This window comes from Cetorhinus maximus, chromosome 22, assembly GCF_964194155.1.
Source record: "Cetorhinus maximus chromosome 22, sCetMax3.hap1.1, whole genome shotgun sequence".
NCBI lineage: Eukaryota > Metazoa > Chordata > Chondrichthyes > Lamniformes > Cetorhinidae > Cetorhinus > Cetorhinus maximus.
The window spans coordinates 23,960,745-23,984,114 of record NC_135900.1 but is presented as its reverse complement, the minus strand read 5'-3'; the positions used below and the strand labels follow the sequence as shown (position 1 = coordinate 23,984,114).

Below are 23,370 nucleotides of genomic sequence, written 5' to 3'. Positions count from 1 at the left end.
GATCTAACCAGATAATACAAATGGCGCCTTCAAACAATAAGAATGACCATCCAGTATTCCATCAGAAACAAACCAAAACATGATGATGTGCATGATGAGACAAGGAGTGGAGAATAGATGATTCAAACTGTCAATCTCATGGAAAACATAATTGCCATCACTCACTCACACATGGGCACAGATTGAATGAGAAGACTTGCAAGAGAGGCAGTCTCTTGGCCAGGTATGAACAATGATATTGAAGTCATCGTCAAGAAGTGCAAGGCATCTCAAGAGCATATGCCAAGTCAGCACCAAGAACCATTGATCCATTGATCCCACATGAAGTTCGTACCCACCCTTGGTCCAAAATTGCATCCAGCCTCTTTCATGTCCATGGCACTGACTTCATTGTCATTGTCAATTACCAAGTACCCCATTATTTGACAATTGCCCAATACTCCAAGCGTAACTGTCACGCAGACTCTTAAGTGCTATTTTCAGTTTATTTTGTGTTCTTAGAGAGATCATTATGGATAACGCTCCATAATTTATTGGTAAGACATTTCAGGATATGTGTGAGAAGTGGAACATCGATCACACTAATTCTTCTCCTCATTACCCTAGATCTAATGGCCTAGCTAAACAAATGATTTGCACAGTGGAATCTATAATTCTCAAATGTAGACAGACCAAGCAAGATCTACATATTGCAGTGTTGCATCTGAGAGAGACACCTTTAAGTGCAACTATTCCATTACTGGCAGAACTTATGTTTGGCAGACCAGTGCATACCAATTTACCTACTCTTACCCATTCTACTCTCTCAGAAACTAGATAGCAACTAATAAAATTGGAAGAGAAGATGACCAACGTGCATGATTAAAACGTGGGTACAGAATTGCCAAGTTTAGATTTGGGACAACAAGTTTGAATCCAGGATCCCACAGAAGGTATGTGGCAGTCAACTGATGTGACAATGATTTTTTCGGAACCAAGGTCCTATGAAGTCAATACACACACAGGTGCAATGGTGAGGCACAACCGGAGACAAATCAGATCTATTCCAGCTCCTCAATTACTGTGCAGTCCTATTGCATCTAGGACAAGATCCCAGATGCAACCAGGAACAGCATCCAAGAATGATCATCCTACGGGTCATTGTGAGCAATTAAAGAAATCTCCAGACAAGGTTACCATTACAAGATCTGGGCTTACCAATAGATTACCTCTACGCTTTAAAGACTCATAGATTCATCAGTTCTATACCCTTATGTATTGGTAGCTAAACATGAACATGTATTGTAAGTATTTATACTTTTGGGGGATGTTGTAATACACTTTTAAGGAATTGCAGCATGACATCACTAGAAAGGAGGTGTGTCACGCAATCCAGTTTTAGTTTCACTTTTGCTTTCCAGCAGAGCACGGCACACAGCTTTGCTGCTGATGTGCCTTCAATTGTTATACCTATGTCTAAATGTTCCCATATGACTTGGTCTCAATAAGTGAACCCACAACATGTTTACACAATCCCTATTGTGCAATTGGTGCTTTTATATCGTTGTGAGAACAAGACAGTGCATCAGTTACAACACTTGAATGGCATTTAAGACAACAAATTCTTGTGATCTGGAATGCACTTTCTGAAAGAGTGGTAGAAGCTGATTCAGTGGGAACTTTCAAAAGAGCCATAGATAAATAGTTGAAGGGAAAAATTTACAATATGAGGAAAGAACAGAGGATTGGGATTCATTGAACAGCTCTATCACAAAGAGTTGGCACAAGTATGTTATGAGTGGCCTCCTTCTGTGCTGAATCATTCAGCTCTGATGCTCTGATTCTAACTCACCTTTGGAAACTGGAATGAGCCTTTAGGCAATTTTGACAGTATAAATATCTGTGCTTTTCAGCAATGGAATTGCTTAGCAGATAAACACTGGTTAATAATGAGGCTGCCTTGTCGGACACACAGCAGCATTTCAGAGAGATTAGCACAGAGTTTATAAAAGGAGCTACATTGGTTAACTGTTGGTGACAAAATTATTATTGTTTCATTTCTACTAACAGCAATCTACTAAATAGATTTTAATTAAGTGCAAGTCTGCAATGTCACCCGGGCTGCCATTTTGAATAAGGGGTTTGGGGCTGCATTTTTTCCAACCATCTGTTGTTCGACCTTGTTTCTGAGTTTTAGTCTTGGACTTGGCATTGCACGCTGCCTGGAATTAGTGGAGGCTAGCAGCTGAGCTAAATGGATCTGATCCTTAATCCCTGAAATGTAAATAATGTCCCCCCAATAAACCTGTTAAGTAGCTATGTTATGCCAGGTCCCATGCCTGGTTTGTCCTGAGTTACTACATTGTTACTACACTTAGCCTCGGCTAGGGAAGGAAATTTGGCCCGGTTTCCATTCCTGATGACTTGCCAAGAGCCCCTAGATTGAATGTGTGGATGTTGAGTGAGAATGAGATTGAATGCAACTGTAATGTCTCAACAGTCAAATAATATATGAACTTTCATCTTCAAGGTTCATATACGGAGAATGCTTAAATTAGTGAGACGCTGGGAGGGTGGCCAATTTCTGTGGAACAAGGAGTTAATGCCTCAGGAAAGCAAGGGGACAAAAGTAAGGAAAAAAAAAGTGAAGAAAAAGTGTCATCAAATTGATGAAAAATCATGTGGTTAGGTGATTTTGCCTCTTAAATTTGGGGAATTACAATTGAAAAAATCTCACATTAAATCCAATACACTTATTGAGAATTTTAATAGGAAAGTTTCAATTAAATTACACAGTTACCCCTCAGGTGGCCGATCTGAGACGATTGTAGATTGCTTAGATGTAATCTTTGACCGAGATCTTCCTGCTTGGTTCACTGGGAATCTTCCCATTGATATGTAACTTCTGTCTTCCTTCTTGAATGCTCCACATTGATAGGTATTGCTGAATAAAGAAACATGCTGTCAAAGCTTTTTGTTTTATACTCATCAGGACAGAATTCGCAAGAATATCAATTGTAAAGGGAACAACAGTTTATACTGAAATGAGAAGAGAGTGCTAATTGGCTGGCAATTGGACTCTGGTACAGGCATTGCCATGGAGAATGCACCTGGAAGCAGTTAACTGCCAAGTTTTTGTTTAAATTGAAACCAGACAGGTCGACTCTGATAGGTCAAGGCATCACTATGGGAAATGAACCAGGGAATGCTGTCCCCAAAACTTGTGTTCAGTTGAAAAAGGTAAGCCTTGCAAATCGGTAGCAATGCCGTATCCATGTGCTCATTCAGCATTGCTAACCTAGTCCCTGATGTACCGCTCAAGGAAGCCATAGATATTTGCACCGCGTCTCTGTATCATGGCGATCTAGACGCACTACCATTGTATGAATCTGTATTCATTGAACTTATGAACTCAGCAACCCATGCAGTTGAGTTCAGTTTTAATGATACCATGTATGTCCAAATAGATGGTGTTGCCATGGAACCCCCTCTAGGCCCAGCTCTCACAAGCATCTTTGTCGGTTTCCACGAGAAGCATGTCTTCAATGAAATGACACCTATCCTCCTACTCCTTGCATATTTCTGATACGTAGATGACACGTTTGCTTATTTGAATCCGCAGCTGCATGTAAGAACTTCCTTACACACATTAATGGACTCCATTCGGTATTCAAATTCACCTTTGAAATAGAACAGTCAAATAAGCTCCCATTCCTCGACATGCTAGTTGAGAAATCTGCCAATGGATTCCCTACTACTGTTTACCACGACCCTACCTTCACTGGTGAATGTATGGGTTGCGATTCCTACAGTTCCATGTGGTATAAGATTGCCCTTTTTGGCAATCTCATAAATAGGGCCCGAGCCATTTGCTAACCATGCAAGCTTGATGCCAAAATAGGGCACATCAAGATCATCCTGTGGGATAATGGCTACCCTGATCAGATCATTGTTCGCTGTATATTGGACAAACTAATGAATGGGCCTAAGGCCGCGGCATTCGGTTATGAAAAATGCCCAGTCTACCTCAGATTACCCTGGAAAGGTAAGGTATCTGAAAAAATTGGGCAACAGGCGAAGCTAGTTGTTTCATGCTGTGACTATACAGTAGTAACACAAATGGTCTTCTCCACAAACAGGATGCTACCGTGAAGCCAAAAAAAATGTTCTGCCTGTCACACAAATGAGTGATGTAGTATATGAATTTCAGTGCCAGTGTGATGCCAGATATATAGGCTGTATGCCCTAACGACTGGCAGATCGTATCAAACAGCACGTCCCTTCGCTGTTCACAACAGGCAAAGTACTGACTGTACCCAACCAGCCTGTGCTTGCAAAACTCAAAACTTAATGTTCAATATTAGATGTGATTCCGAGATTGGCCAACACTTGCTAACCAATCCTGATTTTTAAAATTCATTCATGGGATGTGACCGTCGCTGGATAGGCCAGCATTTATTGCCCATCCCTAATTGCCCTTGAGAAAGTGGTGATGACCTGCCTTATTGAACTGCTGCAGTCCTTATGATTGTACTAAGATGCGCTGACAACTAATTTAAGACTATCAGTCAGGCTTGCAGTGTGCATCACTTACGCGTGCTAGATGCTACATATATTCACACACAGGGCCCTGTACTTTGCAGACAGAAGGAGCATTTCCATGCATTGCGCCTTTTTTAACTGAACAAAAGCTTGAGGACCGTCATTCCCTGGTTCATTCCCCATGTCAACGCATTGACCAATCAGAGTCGATCTGCCTGGTTTAAATTTAAATAAAAGCTTGGCAGTTAACTGCGCCGTAGTGCATTGTCCATGGCAACACCTCTACCAATTAGAGTCCACTCGCCAACCAATCAGCACTCTCTTCTCATGCAGTATAAATTGTTGTTCCCTTTACAACTGGTATTCTTGAAAATTCTGTCCTGTTGAGTGCAAGACAAAAAGCTTTGACAGCATTCCTCTTTGTTTAGCAATACCTCCAGTTCTGCACCACCAAATGACTAGTTGATATGTATCTTCTGTCTTCCTTCATGATCTCTGCACCTGTGGGGTTTTTTTCGGGGTTTACAAACAGAATACAGTTTTTGGCATGCACAGTTCTCTTCTGGATACGGATTGGCTGGTTGGTGCATAATTGACTGTTAGTTGGTTAGTGCATTTCCAAATTATCTTCCATTGGATTAACCATATAAAGACTCCTTCCTGTCCCACTGTGATTATCTGCCTGATTTTGATCAGTTTACTGCCATGAACTGTTCCATTTCAATTCAAATTGTTCTATTTAATTCAGTAGTGTCACTGCAATTAATCAGTATAGCTGTGGCTCAGTTCATAGCACCCTCGCCTTTGAATCAGAGGGTTGTGGGTTCATGTCCCACTCCCGGAAACCAAGAACTGTGGTTGTACTCGAAAGAGTTGCAATCTGTGACTGTTGATAACTCAAAAGAGTTATAGGACCCACCCGGTTCCCATAGCAAACTATGAACTTGTAGCCGCTCCTTTAACCCTTTCCTTACACGTACAACCAATGAAATAAGGCATAGAATGGGAGTTTTACATATGAAATTAGAAATCAGAAGGTTCATAAAATGTCATGTTGGAACTATTAATGGAATGAATAGACCCAATTTAAATATTTCCAAAACTTAAGCTTCTGAGGGCTTTTTGAATACATGCAAAGTGATGGCATTCTACAATGTGTGATTGTTTGTCTGTACTGAAATCAATAGGTTGCTATGGATTTCTGCCTTGTTTCACCTTAAAATATTATTACAGTTGATTCCTGATAAATGTGTGAGCAATTTACCAATATATGTTATCGTTGGATCAGGCAAGTATTTTTTTTCAGGCTCAGCTGTAATAATAAAATACTTGGTGTGTTCTTCATTCTAACGCTTACTTTCTCTGTGCCAATAATCTCCCCCCCCGCCCCTGCCACCACTTTATTTACTTTATCTGATAGTGACTATCACTCTGTGGCTTTTAGTGATATTTTTCACTACATAAGTGGCAATGTCTGACTAGTAGTTATTCAGTGGCCCACTTGGATGTGTTTTAAAGATATTCCCGCAATAGATAAAACATTGCACTCGTTTTCTGAACTGTGCTATTCTAGGCCTTTCACACTTCTAAATAAACCCCAGTAACAGATTGCCTACGCCAATGGTTTACAAACATTTCTGTGTGGGAGAGCTTTAGCAACTATTAGAATTCTTGTGGACACAGCTGCCAACTTCCAGAAACAACGCCATCAACACAGGACATATTTTCATAAATGTATAGCTAGTCAGACTATGGAACACAGAATTCCTAAAACTGTTCTTGTGTTGCACAGTATATGCTGCACCCTGACAAACAGGAATCTCATGACCTCGCAGATCAGGGATCCATATGGAACTCAATGTGAAAACGCTTCGTCAGTTTGTCGTCACAAGCTCAGGATCATCAGCATTTATTGTTTTAGCTTCCTGAACGGGGATTGTTTGGCAGACCAGCACTTAAATCAATTTCCAGACCCGAGTTTTAAAATGTCACAACTAAAGGAGGGCAGTGCGACAGAACATGTGTGCAAACACATCGCTCGTTTGCACTTATGGGGCAGAAATTTTCGCTGGGTGGATGGGCACACGCCCAGCCTGCTCGAGCGTGAAATGACACGCGTTGACGTCGGCCGAGCGTGCTGACATCTACGCGCAGTCGCGCGATTTTTCAGTTGGCAGTACGCCTGCTGACAAAAGGCCTGTTAAGGGCATTGAGTAAACAACTAACTTAAATTTTTCGCTGCCCGTCCAACCTAATGGCTGGTGGGCAGGCGAAAGAAAGGATTTTTTTGGAAACCTTATCCACAGGCAAATAAAAATAAAATAAAAACTTTAATTTTTCATCAATAGAGTTACATGAGGAGACACGTTTCATACATTTTAATTTTTGAAATTAGTTTTTTCATATCTCTTCACCTCCCTGAGGCAGCTCTGTGCTCCAGGGAGATTGTGAAACGCTCGCTCGTGCGCATGAGTGAAGTTGGCGCTCGGCCCACTCGCCCTCTACCAACTTCCTCCCCCCCCCCACCACCCACACAGGCAGTGCTGAGCCTTAATTGGCCCACCAGTGTGAAATCGTGGTCCAGTGTTGATCGTAGGCAGAGCTCGGCTTCCCAACCGCCCTCCGACCGAGCCCGCCCGCCAGGGGCAAAATTCTGCCCATGATGTTGCTAGCAATCCAAGAGATTTTGGTAAATTTAGAGGACTATTTAAGCCATTATAAAAGAATGGCTTAAAAGTACCTCTCTAGTTTGCAGAGTATAAAGATTGTAATTTTTGTGGAAATAATTTCGATTAGAAGTGATAGAGTGCTGCACCTTAGAGGGCAATAATGTCACAACTTGCACTATGTGTTCACAGACAAATAGTAAAAATTGTTGTCCCACTTTTACAAGAAGGTTGTTGCCCTTTAAAATCCTGCAGTTTATTTTGTTTAAATACGTTTCACATGACACAGTTGGAGCATTTAAAGGAAGCAATTCTGTTTTAAATAAATTTTAGAATAGGCAACTGGGACTAGTTAGTCAAGATGAATAATGGGGAATTGTTATAGCTTGCTTTATGAATATGGATGATGTTTTTCCTTACAATTAGATTTAGGGCCAATGATGGACAGCTGCCTGTTTGTTACTAGGAAACCAAAGGTCGGAATTTCAGTCTGAAGGGTGATTCTACAATCTGAGTCCTTTAGCTGACCCAGAGTCCTCAATTTTCAGGTACCATAATTGTTATTCACAGTTTTGGTGAATGTTTGAGCCATAACCTGATTTTTGAGGGCTTTTTAGCCTTTTGGGAAAAGTCAGTGCCTGAGTTGAAATGTTGATTATGGGACATGGAAAGAGATGCTTTATTGAAACTCAATGAGAGAAAGAATATGGGCAATCGGATTGACTGATGAGTGTGATGGCACAATGTTTAGCCACTTGGTGTTGCATTTTCAATTGGCAAGATGATATTTGAAATTTAAATATTCCCATCCAAGTTTAAAAATTGTTACTAAAGGCTGTTTTTGTGGCCTGGCTGGACATCTGACGCAAATGGAAACCTATTACCATATTTGAAAGTTCTCGAGCCAAGCTATTGAGAAATCCACAGATAGAGATTCTGTTTTACGCAATATAGACTCCATGGAGGGAGTATTGCAGTTATTCACACACAGAGAGCTTAGTTGCAGATTTACAAGAGCCCAGTCCTGTGGTCCCTAAGTGAGCAGGGAGGTACTGCTGGTGTTTAATTAGCTAATTGCAAAGCTGACTAACACAGAGTATTGGTTTGTCCAACCAGGATTAACCTACCTTTTACTGAATTGTCTTGCAAGAGTTATCTGGATAGTGTGGGAATAATATTGCCTTCGCATCTCAGTGATATTTTGAATTGATTGATAGGTGCGGATTACCGAGTTGCCGGTTCCAGTCTTTTGTTGCCAGTTGTTTTAAAGTTAGTTTGACCACACAAGAACCGTTTATTCCATTCCACCTCTCTAAGGGAGGGTAAGGCTTATTAAAGTATCCATGAATACCGTTTCAATTGTCAAACTACTGACTTAGTTGGCAGTTCTTTGCAATGTAAAGGTCATATAGCAATTCCACCGCAAACGCTCAACTCAAGCAGCACTTGTGGGAAATGCAACTTTATTTTTCTATTATATACAATATTCTACACAAAAGTTTATGGTTATATAAGCGATTAATATTGATAGAGCTTGTAAACGGGCAATGGGATTGTGTTGTGGGTTGAACCCACACACACTGCTTCCGATGCAGCTAATACAGCAACTTTGTGCTATCCCTGATGAACATGAATGCAGCGTGCATAACAGTGCTGTTGAGTGAATCCATGCCTCTGATGGGTGTTCCACTCCAGACAGCCAGGCGGTGAAAGATAGAACTAGAGCCTAATCTTTAGCCACTTAAAGCTTCCATTTACAGAGACACCCATTACAGACATGCACCTCCTAACCCAACAGCCACAATTTCAGTCTGCTTCTATATATAGGAGCCCAAGTGAATCCCGGTTAATGTCCACCATCTGAAAATGATTAAATACTCAATCACTATGCAATTAACAGATCCCTCACTCTTTAAATAAAAACTAGTGTTTATATCCACAACCCAAAATTTACAAAAAAATTCAATCAACAAACTTCCATACTCTGTATAAAGCATTACATTGCGAGACTCTCCTCCTCTAGGACCCCTAAAAGATTCTCCGTGCATTTCCATTAGTGGAATAATCTGACAGTTGGTGGCTTGAATTCACCAATTAAATTATAGAGATTTTCTTTCTCGCCAGAATTTGTTTCAAGCCAGCGAGGTCAATCGTCAACCTTTTCTCACTCACACTTTTCATGGAGTGTATATAATCCTACTAGGAACAATTATCTACGTGATATTTGTTGGATATACTATCTTCAGTCTACCCATTGTACAAAATCTCACTTGAAATATTTGACAAATAGAACCCAGTATCGTATCCACTGTCTTCACAAGAACCAGAGTTTCAGTAGCCAGAATACCCTTAACCTAAGCTGAAGGAGAACATTTCCCATTCTCACCCATCAATAATATTTTGAAACCAGCTGTGCAAGAATACTTATCAGGAAGATTAGCATGGAAAACACTGATCCAAAATTAAGTTTTTTAATATTTAGTTTGCCCTTAAAAAGTTCTCTACTTTAGGGTGTTTCATCATAGTGCTTAACTCCAACACATCCATACTAGAATCTGTCTGGTCTGAGTGCACAACCAGTTCAATTGACCAATCAAACCTTGCAATTGCACTGTCTCTTTTTTTAGGTATAATCTCAACTTTCTCTGATGACCTAGTACAATTAACTGGGTTTTGAGTAACACCCTTTTAATAGGGCTTTTGAAACAAGCCCAGCCTGTCCGCTCAATCCTCATAAGACAACCCTCTCATTCCAGGTATCAATCTAGTAAACCTCCTCTGAACTGTCGCCAATGCATTTACATCCTTCCTTAAATAAGGAGACCAAAATTGCACACAGTATTCGAGATGCGGCCTTACCAATGCCCTGTATAACTGAAGCATAACATCCTTACTTTTATGTTCAATTCCTCTCGTAATAAAGGATAGCATTCCAGTAACCTTCTTGTTTACACTCTGTACCTGCATATTAACTTATTGTGACTCATGCAGGAGAACACCCAGATCCCTCTGCACTTCGGAATTCTGCAGTCGTTCTCCGTTTAAATAATGCTCTGCTTTTTTATTCTTCCTGCCAAAGTGAACAACTTCACATTTTTCCACATTTTCCTCCAGCTGCCAGATTTTTGTCCACTCGCTCAACTTATCTATATCCGTCTGCAAACTCCTATGTCTTATGAGATGCAAATAGGGTTCCCGACATAGATCCACAGGACACTCACCCGCATTTAAGCTGCCATGAAAGTCAGGAGAATAAGATTCCAAACTAATTTCCTGCCGTCGGGATACTGATTTTTTGACTTGCATCCCCTGCCTGCCACAATATTCGCTGCTTACCGGATATTCCTCAACCAAACCTGCATTTTTTTGGCAAGATTTTTTAACCTTTTTACAAGTAAGGTGAGAAAATTGTCTATATACCTCCTAGACAATTTTTTTTTCTCTTTCCTTATCACCTGATACTGCTAAAACCTGGCTATTATTCTGAATAGCAACACCAGGTTTTGTTAAGGGTAAACTGCAGATCAACTGATTTTCAAAAAAAATACTTACCTTACCATGTCAAGTTTCATAGAAAGTTTACTCAACAACATAGGCATCTCACTGGAGGCTATACCAGTACTTATAAAATGGCTTATTGCAACTATTTTACATGGAATGACAACTCTCTTTAGTGACCTTACGATGTTGTCACCGCCAAACCCAAAGCAAGGAGTACTTTTATACTCTTCAACCATGCACCAATTCTCACTACTTAATGAATCAAGATAGCATTTTAACTAATCTGTCTAACATATTGTTTAAGTACAAGCACTATCTAATACTATACAATTAAAACAGTCCATGACTAACACTTTCTTCACAGGACTAAAAACACCTTGTGACCAGTATAATTTGTTTCAATTCATCATTATCTTCATCCTATTCCTCAGAGTTTTCTTCATCATGTGTAATTTCGAAGACCCTGCCCCTTCACTTTGGACAGTTCACTGCATCATAAGACTTCGAGTCACACCTGAAGCACCTATTACCTCTTCTTTGAGCATTTCTAATATTCAATCACCTATTATTGTGTTCCAAAGTTGTCTTCTGCTGTAATAGCCAAATCTGCTAAAGGTGTTTTCATCCTTAATCTGTCTGTCTTTAATCCTTCTGCTCTATTGACATCTGCATCCAGTATCTGGACTGTTTTAAAATCTGGTAACCATTGAGTCTTCTATTCTTTGCGTCACAGTGGAATGTCTCCTTTGTGCCATGAAGGGAATGAGCGTTCCCTCAGGATTTTTTCAAGGCACTGGACATCTGATCCTTTAGGCAACCATCCTCTGCCACCATGTTCTACTCCAGATAGTCAAGTAGTGAAAAGTAGAACTAAATCCTAATCTTTACATACTTATAAGTTATTATTTACAGTGATACACATTACAAACATCCACCACCTGATCCAACAACCATAATTTCAGTGTCCTCATATATATATATGCATATAGGGGCCAAAATGAACCCGGAGATACTGCTCATCACCTAAGTATAATTAAATACTCAAATACTATGTAATTGACAGAGGGCTGCCAAAGTTGTGAGAGGCTAGCTCCAGGAACAGCTACTTAAAGCCACCCTGTGCATTTTAAAAAGGAAGTGTATTGTTGTTGGAGCTGATGCCGTGAGGTTCATTGTGAAACTCATTCTGATGAGGGTAAAGCATAATGGCACAACATGGGAGACAGCTTGCAACAAGATTTTCAAACACTGAATTGCAGACCTTGGTGGAGGAGTTGTGGAAGAGGAGAGAAGTGTTTTATCACAGAGGGTCATCAGGAGATCCTCTGGACAAACTTTGTGAAGGCACTGGGTGCACAGGTATCTGGAGCCAAGCCCTGAGGACCCGGATCCTCTGCTGTAAAAAGTTCAGTGACTTCGCACGAATATTCATGGTCATATTCAATGCTTCTTAAAATGCCATATCCCAGATCAACTGATCACCAGCCTCAGCAAATGCTCAATGCATCACACCTACCAAAAATCTCTTTCAATCAGGACTCATACCTCACAATCATAACTTTACTTCACACTCGTACACTTAGTATTGCTGCAAGCCACACGCATACATCTCACAGCTTGCACCCACTGCTGGCTATTCATCCATGAGAGCCACATCACACTCAGAGATTGTATCACACTCACTGACACACTTCCCTCTCTTTTGCAGAACAAGTTGGTGCACAACCGGAGGTAGCAGATGCTAACCAGTGGAAACAATAGTTCCTGCATGTCCTTACCCCCATGGAGGTGACCGGGCACATCATTATTAGTGTGGGTATCACTGAAGCACTGGCCAGCTGTGGGGCTGAAACTATCCAGATGACGCTATTCTGATACCTGATCCTCATTCTCCCATCCTGAGGCCCCCTTATCTCACAATCTCTTCTGATTTACGAGCAATATATGGTGTCAGCATGCACTTCTTGCTGCGTCATTCCCCTTCCCAAACCTACCCTTGTGCCTTTCTCCTTTCAGATATCCAGGAACTGCCACCTGGCCAGGCAATGGTGGAAAAGCAACTGATGGAAGAACGAGAAGACAGTGATGATAAAGAAACACTATCATTTGAGCTTACATGCACAGCAACAAGCTGAGATCCTTACATTATGCATAGTTGCGGGGATAGCATAGAGGTGAGACCTGCATGTAGTGAGACACTGGGCATGAGTGGCCTGCAGCAAGGCAGGGGACAGGGATGACGTAGGTGCCAGCTCCCCAGAGGGTGAGGTTTACACATGAGTTCTGTTGCTGAGGACTCAGATGAACATCTTGATGGGACAGTCTACAGAAGAAGGTTGAAGGGATTGCATAATGAAGTGCTTGGTGCATTCGTAGGCCTGTCAGAAATCCTGCAGTCAATGTCAAGGAGCATGTGGAAGTTCAGCATCAACCTTGCACAGGGCTTCGCTCAGAGCTTGGTGTCCGTTCTTTCCAGCATGGAAGCGGTGGCCAACTCCATAGCACAATTGTGGATGAAAAAATTATGCAGCATTGGATGGCCAATGTCTCAGCTTTTACTGTAGCACAAGCAGAAGCTACACAATCTCTGACTGTTGCAATGGAAGCTCTGAATGCTGTTAGCATGGCGGCAAATACCAGTGCTCAAGGAGGCTTTCAGTTTTCACAGCAATACAGCAATCCATCCTCCAACAAATTTCTAGGATTGCTTAGGTGCTGCCCCAGGGGAAGGCCAGGGCTCCACAGAGTACAAACTTGCTGTCCTTTCTCAGAGTGGCAGCATCTGACCTCCCACCACCGCCACTCTGCCAGTGTCCATGATATAGACTGTCCGCCAGCCAACCCAGCCTGCTGCTGCCCATGCCGAGATGGTACGGTTTGAAGTTGGCTAGAGCTGCGCGAGATCACATTGCAAAGCTACCTTCAGTCTCTTCCACTGAAAGTCAACAGCTTTCCATCAGCCATGCTCCAGCCACTGGGGAGGACACTAGGACATGCAAAGGCATATGGAAGACAGGCATTAAGGCAATGTACAAGCATGATCAGTTGATGTTTGGAAATAGTATGACATGTTTGATTAATACATCAGGTTTGGAATGTTTATTTTGTGTTGGCTTTTATTTTTACATTGCTGCTAAGTAGACATGATAGTCAGGAACAAAGGGAAAACAAGTTGAGGGACTATTTGTGAGTGAGGAATTGGAGCTGCATTTATTGCTTGCATAGTTGAGTTGTTCATGGACAGCCAGCCAGAATGGGGCTGTATTGGTTGTCTCCCTTTTTTTGCTTCTTCCTTTTCCACTTATTTATAGCACTCACAATCTGAGTCAGAATATTGTGTGTCCAGCAACTTGAGCTCAAACATCAAGCCTGACAAACCAATGCAGTCCTGAAGGAGTGCTGCACAGTCAGAGATGCCATCTTTCGGATCAGACATTAAATCAAGGCCTTGTCTGTTCTATCAGATGAACATCAAAGATCCTATGGCTCTATTGAGAAGAAGAGCAGGGGAGTTATCCCTTGTGCCATGGTCAATACTTATCTCTCAATCAGCATTGCTATACAACATTATCTGGTCATTCTCATGTTGCTGTTTGTAGGAATTTGTTGTGTGCTAATTGGCTGTCACACTTCCTGCACTACAACAGTGCTTACCCTTCAAATAAAAAACGCTTCACTGACTGTAGAGTGCTTTGGGACATCCTGAGGTGCTATATAAATGCAAGTGCTTCATTCTTTCTCTTCCTCCTCCCCCTCAGCTGCTCACTGTGTAACTGGTGACAAGGAATGTGCACAGTCATGATGGGCTGAATTGTAACTATTGTTACAATTATTGTATTATCTGTATTGTAACTATTCTATGATTCTATCATGGTGAGGTTGTGCAGATGACTAATTTTGACACCAGCTGAGCTGAGTACTGCAGGATTCTCCAGAGCAATCCAGGCATTGGAAGCATTGTTTCTGTCTGCGAATAGCCTACTCTATTACATTTTGTTTGGTAACATGGCATTCATTGTATGTATGGCACGTGTGTGTGCATGCGTGTGTGTGTGTGTGTGTGTGTGTGGCCTGTGTAGTGGAGTCATCAGCCACATTGCCAGTGGAAAGCCCTTCTCATCCAGTCTCCACCCTTTAGTCTGCTTTGGTGGCTCAAATGCAGATGGCAGATCGGATTGTTGCCAGAATGCCAGGCCTTGACCTACATGATTCTCTCGGTCACCTATCAGCTCAATGATAGGCGAGTGGAATTCCCTTTTGGTTAACATATATCTCGGAGTTGACATGTGGTGCTCCCAGAGTTATGTGTGTGCAGTGAATGGCATGTTTAGTCATGGGAAAGCTGTAATCCTTGTGGAGCCATGCTGCTCTCTGGAAGTAGAGACTGAAATATTGTCAGCTCTCTTTGAAAGGAGAACCTCAGTGAGGTATTGCAACATCAATTTAGAAGGAACCAAGCACATAATAGTTCATGGGCAAGGTCACATACACACATTCACAGCCACTGGCAAAGCCATACTGTGAGGCTGCTTTTGTGGCTGCAGCAGAATGCAAATTTCATGAGAATGTACTTAGTGAAGCATTGACGCTTGACACACTATTCCTCGCTGAATTTGAGATAGAAGAATTGCTCCCTGAACAATCAGGGTGGATATGGCCTCCAGCTGAAAGCCTTTCTCCCTGTATTCCCTGTACTCCCTCCACCCTCTTCTAGCAGCATGTCCTGCTCTTTGTTGCCTCTGTTCATTCTCCTCACCATGCTGTATCTAAAGAGGGGTCGGTGGGGGGATGGTGGTATAGTGGTACTGTCACTGGTAATCCAGCAACCCAAGCTGGGGATACAGGTTCAAATCCCACCACAGCAGCTGATGGAATTTAAATTCAATTAATCAAATCTGGTCTCAGTAATAATGACCATGAAACTATCATTAATCGTTGTAAAAGCCCATCTAGTTAACTAATGGTCCATTAGGGAAGGAAATTTGCCATCCTCACCTGGTCTGGCCTACATGTGACCCCAGACCCACAGCAACGTGGTTGACTCCTAACTGCCCACTGAAATGACCTGGTAAACCATTCAGTTCAAGGGCAATTCTGGATGGGCAAGAAATGCTGGCCTTGCCAACAATGCCCACATCTCATGAAAAAACAAAGAAAACATAAAACTTTTGTGCAACAGTCAGTCAAAATCCATGAGCAACTAACCTAAAAGTAGTCGAAGATTTCTTTAAACAGTGCTGGTGGGTGGATCTTTCCTGCTACTGAACACATATTCAGCTTATTTCACATATTCATATTATGCTTGATTAAGTGATGGGAGTTAGCTGGGGCTTAGAGCTCCAAAATGGTAGCGTTGGGATAATACCTGTTTTACATGTTGATTGAGATCATAATCTTCTTACTCTGCATACTTCTGATTAATGTTCACTGTGCACGCTCAAACAACCTGACCAACATGGCGCTTGGCATGACTCACACGAGAAGTGTGCGCATGTGACACAGATACCTTTTTGGACTTCTAAGGCCAATTGTAGCACTGAGAAAATATCTGAACTTTGCGCCATTTGTATTTCCAAGATCTGCTGTAGACGTATACCAAATCATTCTTACCATGTAAACGCTTTTTCCACAGTAATACCAGAGTACCTTAATTCTTCAGATGCATTCTACATTTCAGAAGAGCGTGCTTATTTAGTCATTGCAGTTTGGTGAGATATTAAGGCATTTGTTTCCCACAGCTTTCAGATGGCAAATCAATAACATATGCTCTTAATCCTAGCAAAATATCACATTGTTGAACCAAACCCAAATTTAAATTGATCAGGACTAAAACTAGGTTCCATGATGCAACAGCAGGTGATAAATATTCTAACAATATTGACAATAAACCACTCCATGTAGCACTACTCTGTCTTGTGTCTCGTGCCATGAATACTGGCAATCTAACACTTCAGAACTTAATATCAGTCAAATCCTTCATTGGCACAAATGAATATTACCAATTCCCACATTTATGAGGTATTAAAGTGCTCCTGTGTGCTCAATATACTTTAAAGGTGTAGGTCCTGTTTCTCATTAGTGCACGGAAGCTACTTATTGCTCAGTATGCCCAGAGACTTTTACGCTACTCCCCTTATATGCTACATGCCACTGCGAGCCTACAATGTATGGATCTGCCAGAAGTTCCCTGCCAATGTGATAAGGCCTAATATTGATTTTTTTAATTGTGTATGGGGTATCAAAATGTGACAGAGTTTGGCGTATGTTAAAATTTTAGAACAACAATGATTTTCGGTAGCTTCTGTGATTGTTTGTTGTTATTGGCCCACACTTATACCGTACAATGTAATTAGGTTGCAACTAAATGGCTCTTTGGACCTGATGCTAATCAGCAGACAACAAATTTGAGATGCTGCACCTCATTCAGTTTTAATTGGATGCGCAACTAAAAAGCAGATGGATGCTAATTAGAATGGGGATGTTAGTAACCGGTGCAGAATTTTTGTTTCAAGTGCACTCTCCTTTTAGCTGGTTGAACTTCATAAATCCTCACTTGTCACAACATTGTGTGAACGATGTGGATAGGAAAGAAGAATTTCATCTTTCAATTACAACCCTCTGAACACAACTTCGAGTTCATAGCCGCTGCTCCCATCTTTTTACACAGCACATACTGGTAATGATTCCGGTGTTACCATTTACGCCTCCTCTAACCCACCTCTTGTTTCTTCATTTGTCCCATTACCATCTCCTTTTTGTCTTGTACCATTATCCCTTTTACCATTTAAACCATTCCTGCCTTACACTCTGTCACATACCTTCTCATTTGTTCTTGCCTCCTCCTACCAGATAATCCTTTCCCCGCACCTGTATTTGCTTAAAAACACGATAGAATCCAAACCATTAACTCTGTTTCTCTCTCTGCTGATGCTGCCAGACCTTTTGAGTATTTTCAGCATTTTCTGTTATTATTTCAGATTTCCAGCTTTTGCTGTCTTTTGCCTTTTGTATAAGTTTAATCTACTTTGCACTGAATCATTTATCCTTCAGTGAGGATGTCACCCAGCATCAGCTATGTTGGACGTCCTGAATTGACTCATCAGGAAACTGAGTGAAAAATATAAATGAAAATCCTCACCAACTGCACTGCGTAACATCATAAATAGTGTAGTGATTTCTAGGAAGTAATTTTTTCTTATTGTTTAAATAAGTATCGTTTACTATGGTTGCTTTGCTCGCATAGTTTTATAATGCCATCTAAACTCTTCATGAGTTGTCTAAGAATTAAGAAAATCTAAACCAATTAGCATCAGAATAGCAAATGGAAGGAAGTTGGCCATATTAGGAATATTGGGGAGGCCAAAGCCATTGGCCGGGATTTTCTGTACCCACCGGTGTGGGCGTGTCTGGTGGCGTGAGCGGACAATTGGTGTGACCGGTTTCACAATGGCGTGAAACCAATTTGCGATCGTCCGCTCAGCCCAGCAATAGTTGGCCGCGTGTCCCACCATCGGATGTTGGAAACCTCATTGTAATACACCTGCATATTGTTATTAGGCCAGCCCGCCGGAATCACGTCCGCACCACCCCACCCTACTGGATCCTCCATCCAATAGCATATCAAAGGAGTGCACTTGACAGGCTGCACTTTGAGGGGAACTCAGAGGTGAGTACACAGCAATGACGTGCAGCGCTCGCCAGGGTCGCCTGTTAGACTTCAAGGGGAAGGGCTGCCTTACAGTTGAGGTAACTTGTAGGGGGGAGGGCGCAATGGGGCATTGACTTGTGCAGGGTGGGGTGGAGGAGGGGGTGGGTGGGTGCCTTGCAGTTGAGGCGACTTGTGGGGGAGGGGGTAGCGGGGGGTGATGGGGGGGCTGTGAGGGCAGCCCTGCCATTGACGTGACTTGTGGCGGGGAGGGCAAGGGCTGCCTTGCAGTTGAGGTGACCTGTGGGGGCGGGGGACAAGGGCAGCCCTGCCGTTGAGGTGACTTGTTGGGGGATGGGGCAAGGGTTGCCTTGCAGTTGAACATAGTGCACAAGCATTCAGGGCGGGGAGTAGGGTAGACAAGGGAAGTGGCCACGCATTAGGGACACCTTATGTAAAGTGACCATTCCTCTGCAACTGAGACAGTTTAAGCATAATCATTGATATGATTGGAGTCGACCCTCTAGCTTATCTGCCCACTCAAGCAACGCAGAGGCATCAAATTGCCACCAAGTGCTCTGGAGCTTTTCAACACCACCACCCACCCGCCCTGCCCCAGGCACAGACTGCAAAATCATGAGCCTCTTACTGCACTGCAGAACAGTTGGACGACTGCACACATTGTACAATCTCCTTGCTAAAGCTGACCATGGAGCAGTCACTGGTAGAGACACTCACAGCCCCTTGCAATGTCAGCATTCCGGTTTGGACCAGTCTCCCTGATGGGCCAAGCCAACAGTGCAGCCTTACAGTGTGGGTTAGGAGAATGCCTGTGCCTGAACTGAGAGCACAGCATACAGTCCAGTGGGAAAAGCTGCAGCCAATCAGTTGGGTGGAGAGGGGCAGAGTTGGTAGGGTCTCGGGGAGCCATGCAGCGCACTAAGCTCTGGCCATCCAAGTGGTGGCCAGCACTCTCTGGGAAGCATTAAGAGGCCTTTAGACTTAACCAAGACAGGTTCTTGGTACACCCATGCTAACCCACATATCTCTTTCTTTCATCCTGCAGGAGGAATACATCAGGAGCATAGAGCCTGTACGCCTGATAGCCTACAGAGAGCGAAGACAATGGAGGAGAGAGCAACTGAAGCCTCTGGCTGCGCAGAGGGAGGACCAGCACCCTCAGGAAGAAGGGGTGGCTGGGGCTCCCGCACACATCGCCTAAGAGCCACAGCAAGCCATCGCTGGTCAGCGCCTAGTGACACTCAGGGTCTATAGATGCCATCTTTCATTTCTGCAGATGACCGAGAACCAGTCGCCAAAGACTGCGCATGTCCAGGGAACTGATCGGGCACATGTGCTACCTGCTGCAGGACTTAGTGCTATGGGGACATGGAGGGCATCCACTGCCAGTAGCCATGAAAGTGACCGCAGCACTCAATTTCTATGCCAGTGGCTCCTTTCAGAGCTACAAGGGTGACCCCTGTGAGATCTCACAAGCCTCCACCCACAAATGCAACCATGAGGTCACCTTTGTGAGGACACACAACTTTGTGCATTTCGCCCGGGACCAGGACAGCCAGGATGCAAGAGCCATTGGATTCCCCCAGATCTCGGGTTTCCTCCAAGTGCAGAGTGCGATCAAATGCACTCACGAGACACGCAGGTCTCCGTCGCAACACATGGTCAACTACATCAACCGCAAGGGATTCCATTCGCTGAATGTGCAACTGGAGTGCGACCACCAGAAATGCATCCTGCAGGTTTGCGCATGATTTTCAGGGAGTGTGCTCGACTCCTACATCCTCAGTCAGACACAGATTCCTGAAGTCTTCCAGGGTCAACAGAAGCTGCAGGGATGGCTTCTCGGGGACAAGGGTTAGCCACAGAGGCCATGGCTGATGATACCTGTGCAGTGGCCTCAGACTGCAGCAGAGCGACGCGATAATGAGGCTCATGCTGCAATTTGCAGCTTGGTGGAGCAAACTATCGGGATGCTGAAAATGAGGTTCCAGTACCTGGACTGGTCTGGTGGAGCCCTGCAATACAGTCCGCAGAGGGTGTCACGCATCATAATCGGCTGTTGCACCCTCTACAATCTGATGTAGTCATGGGGAGACGAGCTGGCTGAGGAGGAAATGAAGGAGCTGGAGGTCTGCTCCGATGAGGAGGATGCCGATGGCGATGAGGGTGAGGAGGTCCTTGAAGGCAATGATGACAGGGATGAGGCCCTTGCACTGGCTAGACAAGGCAGGCACACTTGGGAGGCCCTCATAGCTGCTAGATTTGTGGAGGATGATGACAACATGGAGTGAGGAGACCGCATAGATCCTCACGTTGCATCTGTGAACGTTTGATTCCAATCTGGCTTTTGGCAGCGCCATAATGCTCCTGTCATAGAAATGCAGTGGAGACCCTAATAGTCACTCGATTGCAGGAGGATGATGATAACATGCAGTGAGGACACTCCATAGATCTTCACGTAGCCTCTGTGAATGCCTGACTCCTGTCTGGCCAAAGGCAGCTCGCTTGCACTCTTTGATCAGGGTCATATCATAGAGATGCAGCCATGAAACTTTAAAAGCACCTGATCGTTTGTCCGCCTTCAGCACCTGACCCCTTCAGGAGCACAGCATCACTGGACACAGATGCTGAAGAGATTGAGGCCAGCTCCATTTTAAAGGTGCTGAGAGCACACAGAGAGAATGATTGGACTCTGTGATGCCTGCCCACTACATTCTGGCAGCAGTGACAAGCACCATTGAGGTGCAGGCATCAGTAATGTTTCCAGGGAGTGTGAGGCTGGACCATCACTTTGGTCTGAAGGCTGCACAGAGCACAGGGAAGAGGCCCTGGACTGAGACAACTGCTTTTATCTTGTGCAGAAAGGTTACACATCTGAGTGACACAAACACTGCTCATCAGAACAAGGAGCCATAGGCAGGGAGACGTTCTTGAGACTTTATTGACAATAGTGAATAGTAAGTGATTAACACCCGTGCCCAGGCTGTCCAACTAATACTTCTCAACTTTCCTAACCCTGCCGCTACATTCTCATCCTCACCAAGCTACGTCTTGGCCATCCACAGCGGAGGCAGGCTGCTGACTGCTACGTCCTGTCTGTGATGACCTTGGCGGGTGTCTTCTGGAGGGCTGAGACCTGGAGGGCCCCGGCCCGCTTTCGGGGTCCTGTTGTCTGGCAGTGGCACCCTCCTCAGCCTGTGGAGCTGGAGCTGCTGATGTCTCAGGAAAAGGGGTTTCGGATGCGCTGGACACTCCTGGAATCGCCTGGATGGATGGCCCAGGGGTGTGCACTTGTTGATGCTCCTCCCTATGTGTGCCCGAGGGCCCAGGCTGACTCCTTGGGGAGAAGGGGTAGCTGGAATGAGATTGAGCTGCCCGGCACCCCTCTTACGTACACACTGTTGGAGGCCAACTATGGCATCAGCGATGGAGTTGAGCCCACGCAGTGCAGGAGCGATGTCCTGGGCCAAGGTCTCCATGGTGGCTGCCATCCGCCCAGTGTTAACACTGGTGTGTTGGCATGCTAGCGCAAACATCTCAGTGAAGATGGACGGGCTCCTCCATCACACCTTGCAATCTGAGGAGTGTAGCGGACATCCCTTCCTGATGTTCCTGAGCTTGCGTTTGCAGCTCCAACAACTGTGATATGACTCGTTCCAGAGACTCGTCATCTGACTCAGGCTCAGCAAATTTCTGGCCTCCAGCAGTCCTCCGAGCGCTGAACACCTGGGAAGTCCCAGCCGCCGCCTGCTGTGGATCAGATAGTGCAATGCACTCACCAAATTGTGATCCCGAGGCTACTGTAAAGCTAGGTCCCTCCGAGGTGTGTGACTCTGCACTGGTGGAGGGTGTGTGTGAGCGCTCTGATGGGACTTAAAGGAGGGTGCCTCAGATTCCTCTTCAGAGGTTTCTTCGCGGTTTGATTGGAGGCCCTGGATCGTGGACTCCGTCAGCTGTTTCCAAGATGTGCCTGCGGAAGCAAAGGACAGTAATTAGTGTATGGCAGTGGCCTGTGAAACAGGACACATCACTCACAGCATGGTTGTCTGACGGATGTTGCATTGCTGGACCCTCACTTGGTAGAGCACTGCTGACCTCACTGTCAGCACAGGACCGGCCCAGATTGTCACCGGCCAGCTCGACGGCTGTATTTTCAAAGTCCGTGAGCGCCTTGATTTCATGCATTCCTCCACCAGTCTCCGACCTCTCCCTGTTGTTGTGTTCCAGCTTGTCCTGCATGAATAGAGATGGAGAATGTTTAAGCATGATGCCTGCCAGGCCAGATGATAAGTATGCATGGCATGTGTGGGTGGTGAGTGGTCTCATGGGATAAAGACAATGATGGTGTGTGTGAGAGAGTGAATGGTGATGTCCTTTGAACTGGCAGTGAGTGAGATCCCTGTGCATGTGTGAATAGCCTGTGAGTGCGTGAGTTGAGAGTGATGAGAAGAGTGAGTTACCCTGGCAGAACAGAGATCATTCATCCTCTTGCGGCACGGTGTGGCTGTTGAACGGCATTGCGCTGACCACCGCTGCCACTGCCTCTCAAGCCTGGTTGGTCACAGTGCTGCCCATCCTGCGTCCAGAGCGGGGTTAGAGCACATCCCGGTGGGCCTCCACAAAACCCAACTGCGTTCCAGTGACACGTCACTAAACCTGGGGGCCGCAGTCTTTTTGCCTTTCGTGGACATCTTCCCTGTAGCAGTTGCGGGCTGGAAGCACTGAGATGTGGTGCGTGTGGCTGGACTTTAAATATGGCGCCCGGCGGAGCGATGGCGAGCGGGCGAATGACAGCCCGCCCACCATGGAAACGGCAGCCGGGATTTTCCGACCCCGTCGCAGGCGGGACCCATCGTGGGTGAGCCGGTGCCCCAGCCAGAAGTCCATTGACTTGCAGCAGGACTGGAAGATCCCCGCGGCGGGCAGGTGTGGAAAATCCCGCCAGGTGTGCTCCCCAGGAGTGCATAAATATTGTGGCGGGTTTGGGATGATATGGCTGGAAACCTGCCATCGTGG

General features: G+C 44.4%; 1 protein-coding gene across 4 annotated transcripts in view; it reads left to right on the top strand.

The window, feature by feature from the left end:
* LOC144696533 (protein O-mannosyl-transferase TMTC2-like) overlaps nucleotides 1-23,370 on the top strand; it is a 207,474-nt gene that overhangs the window by 92,341 nt on the left and 91,763 nt on the right. The window contains exon 1 of one of the 4 annotated variants that reach the window (XM_078567929.1): nucleotides 12,422-12,500. The exons of the other annotated variants lie outside the window; for them this stretch is intronic. Coding sequence (XP_078424055.1) covers nucleotides 12,471-12,500 — 30 coding nt within the window. The 5' untranslated portion in view covers nucleotides 12,422-12,470. Of the gene's footprint in view, nucleotides 1-12,421; nucleotides 12,501-23,370 lie in introns of those variants that run through there. 4 annotated transcript variants of the gene reach the window in all.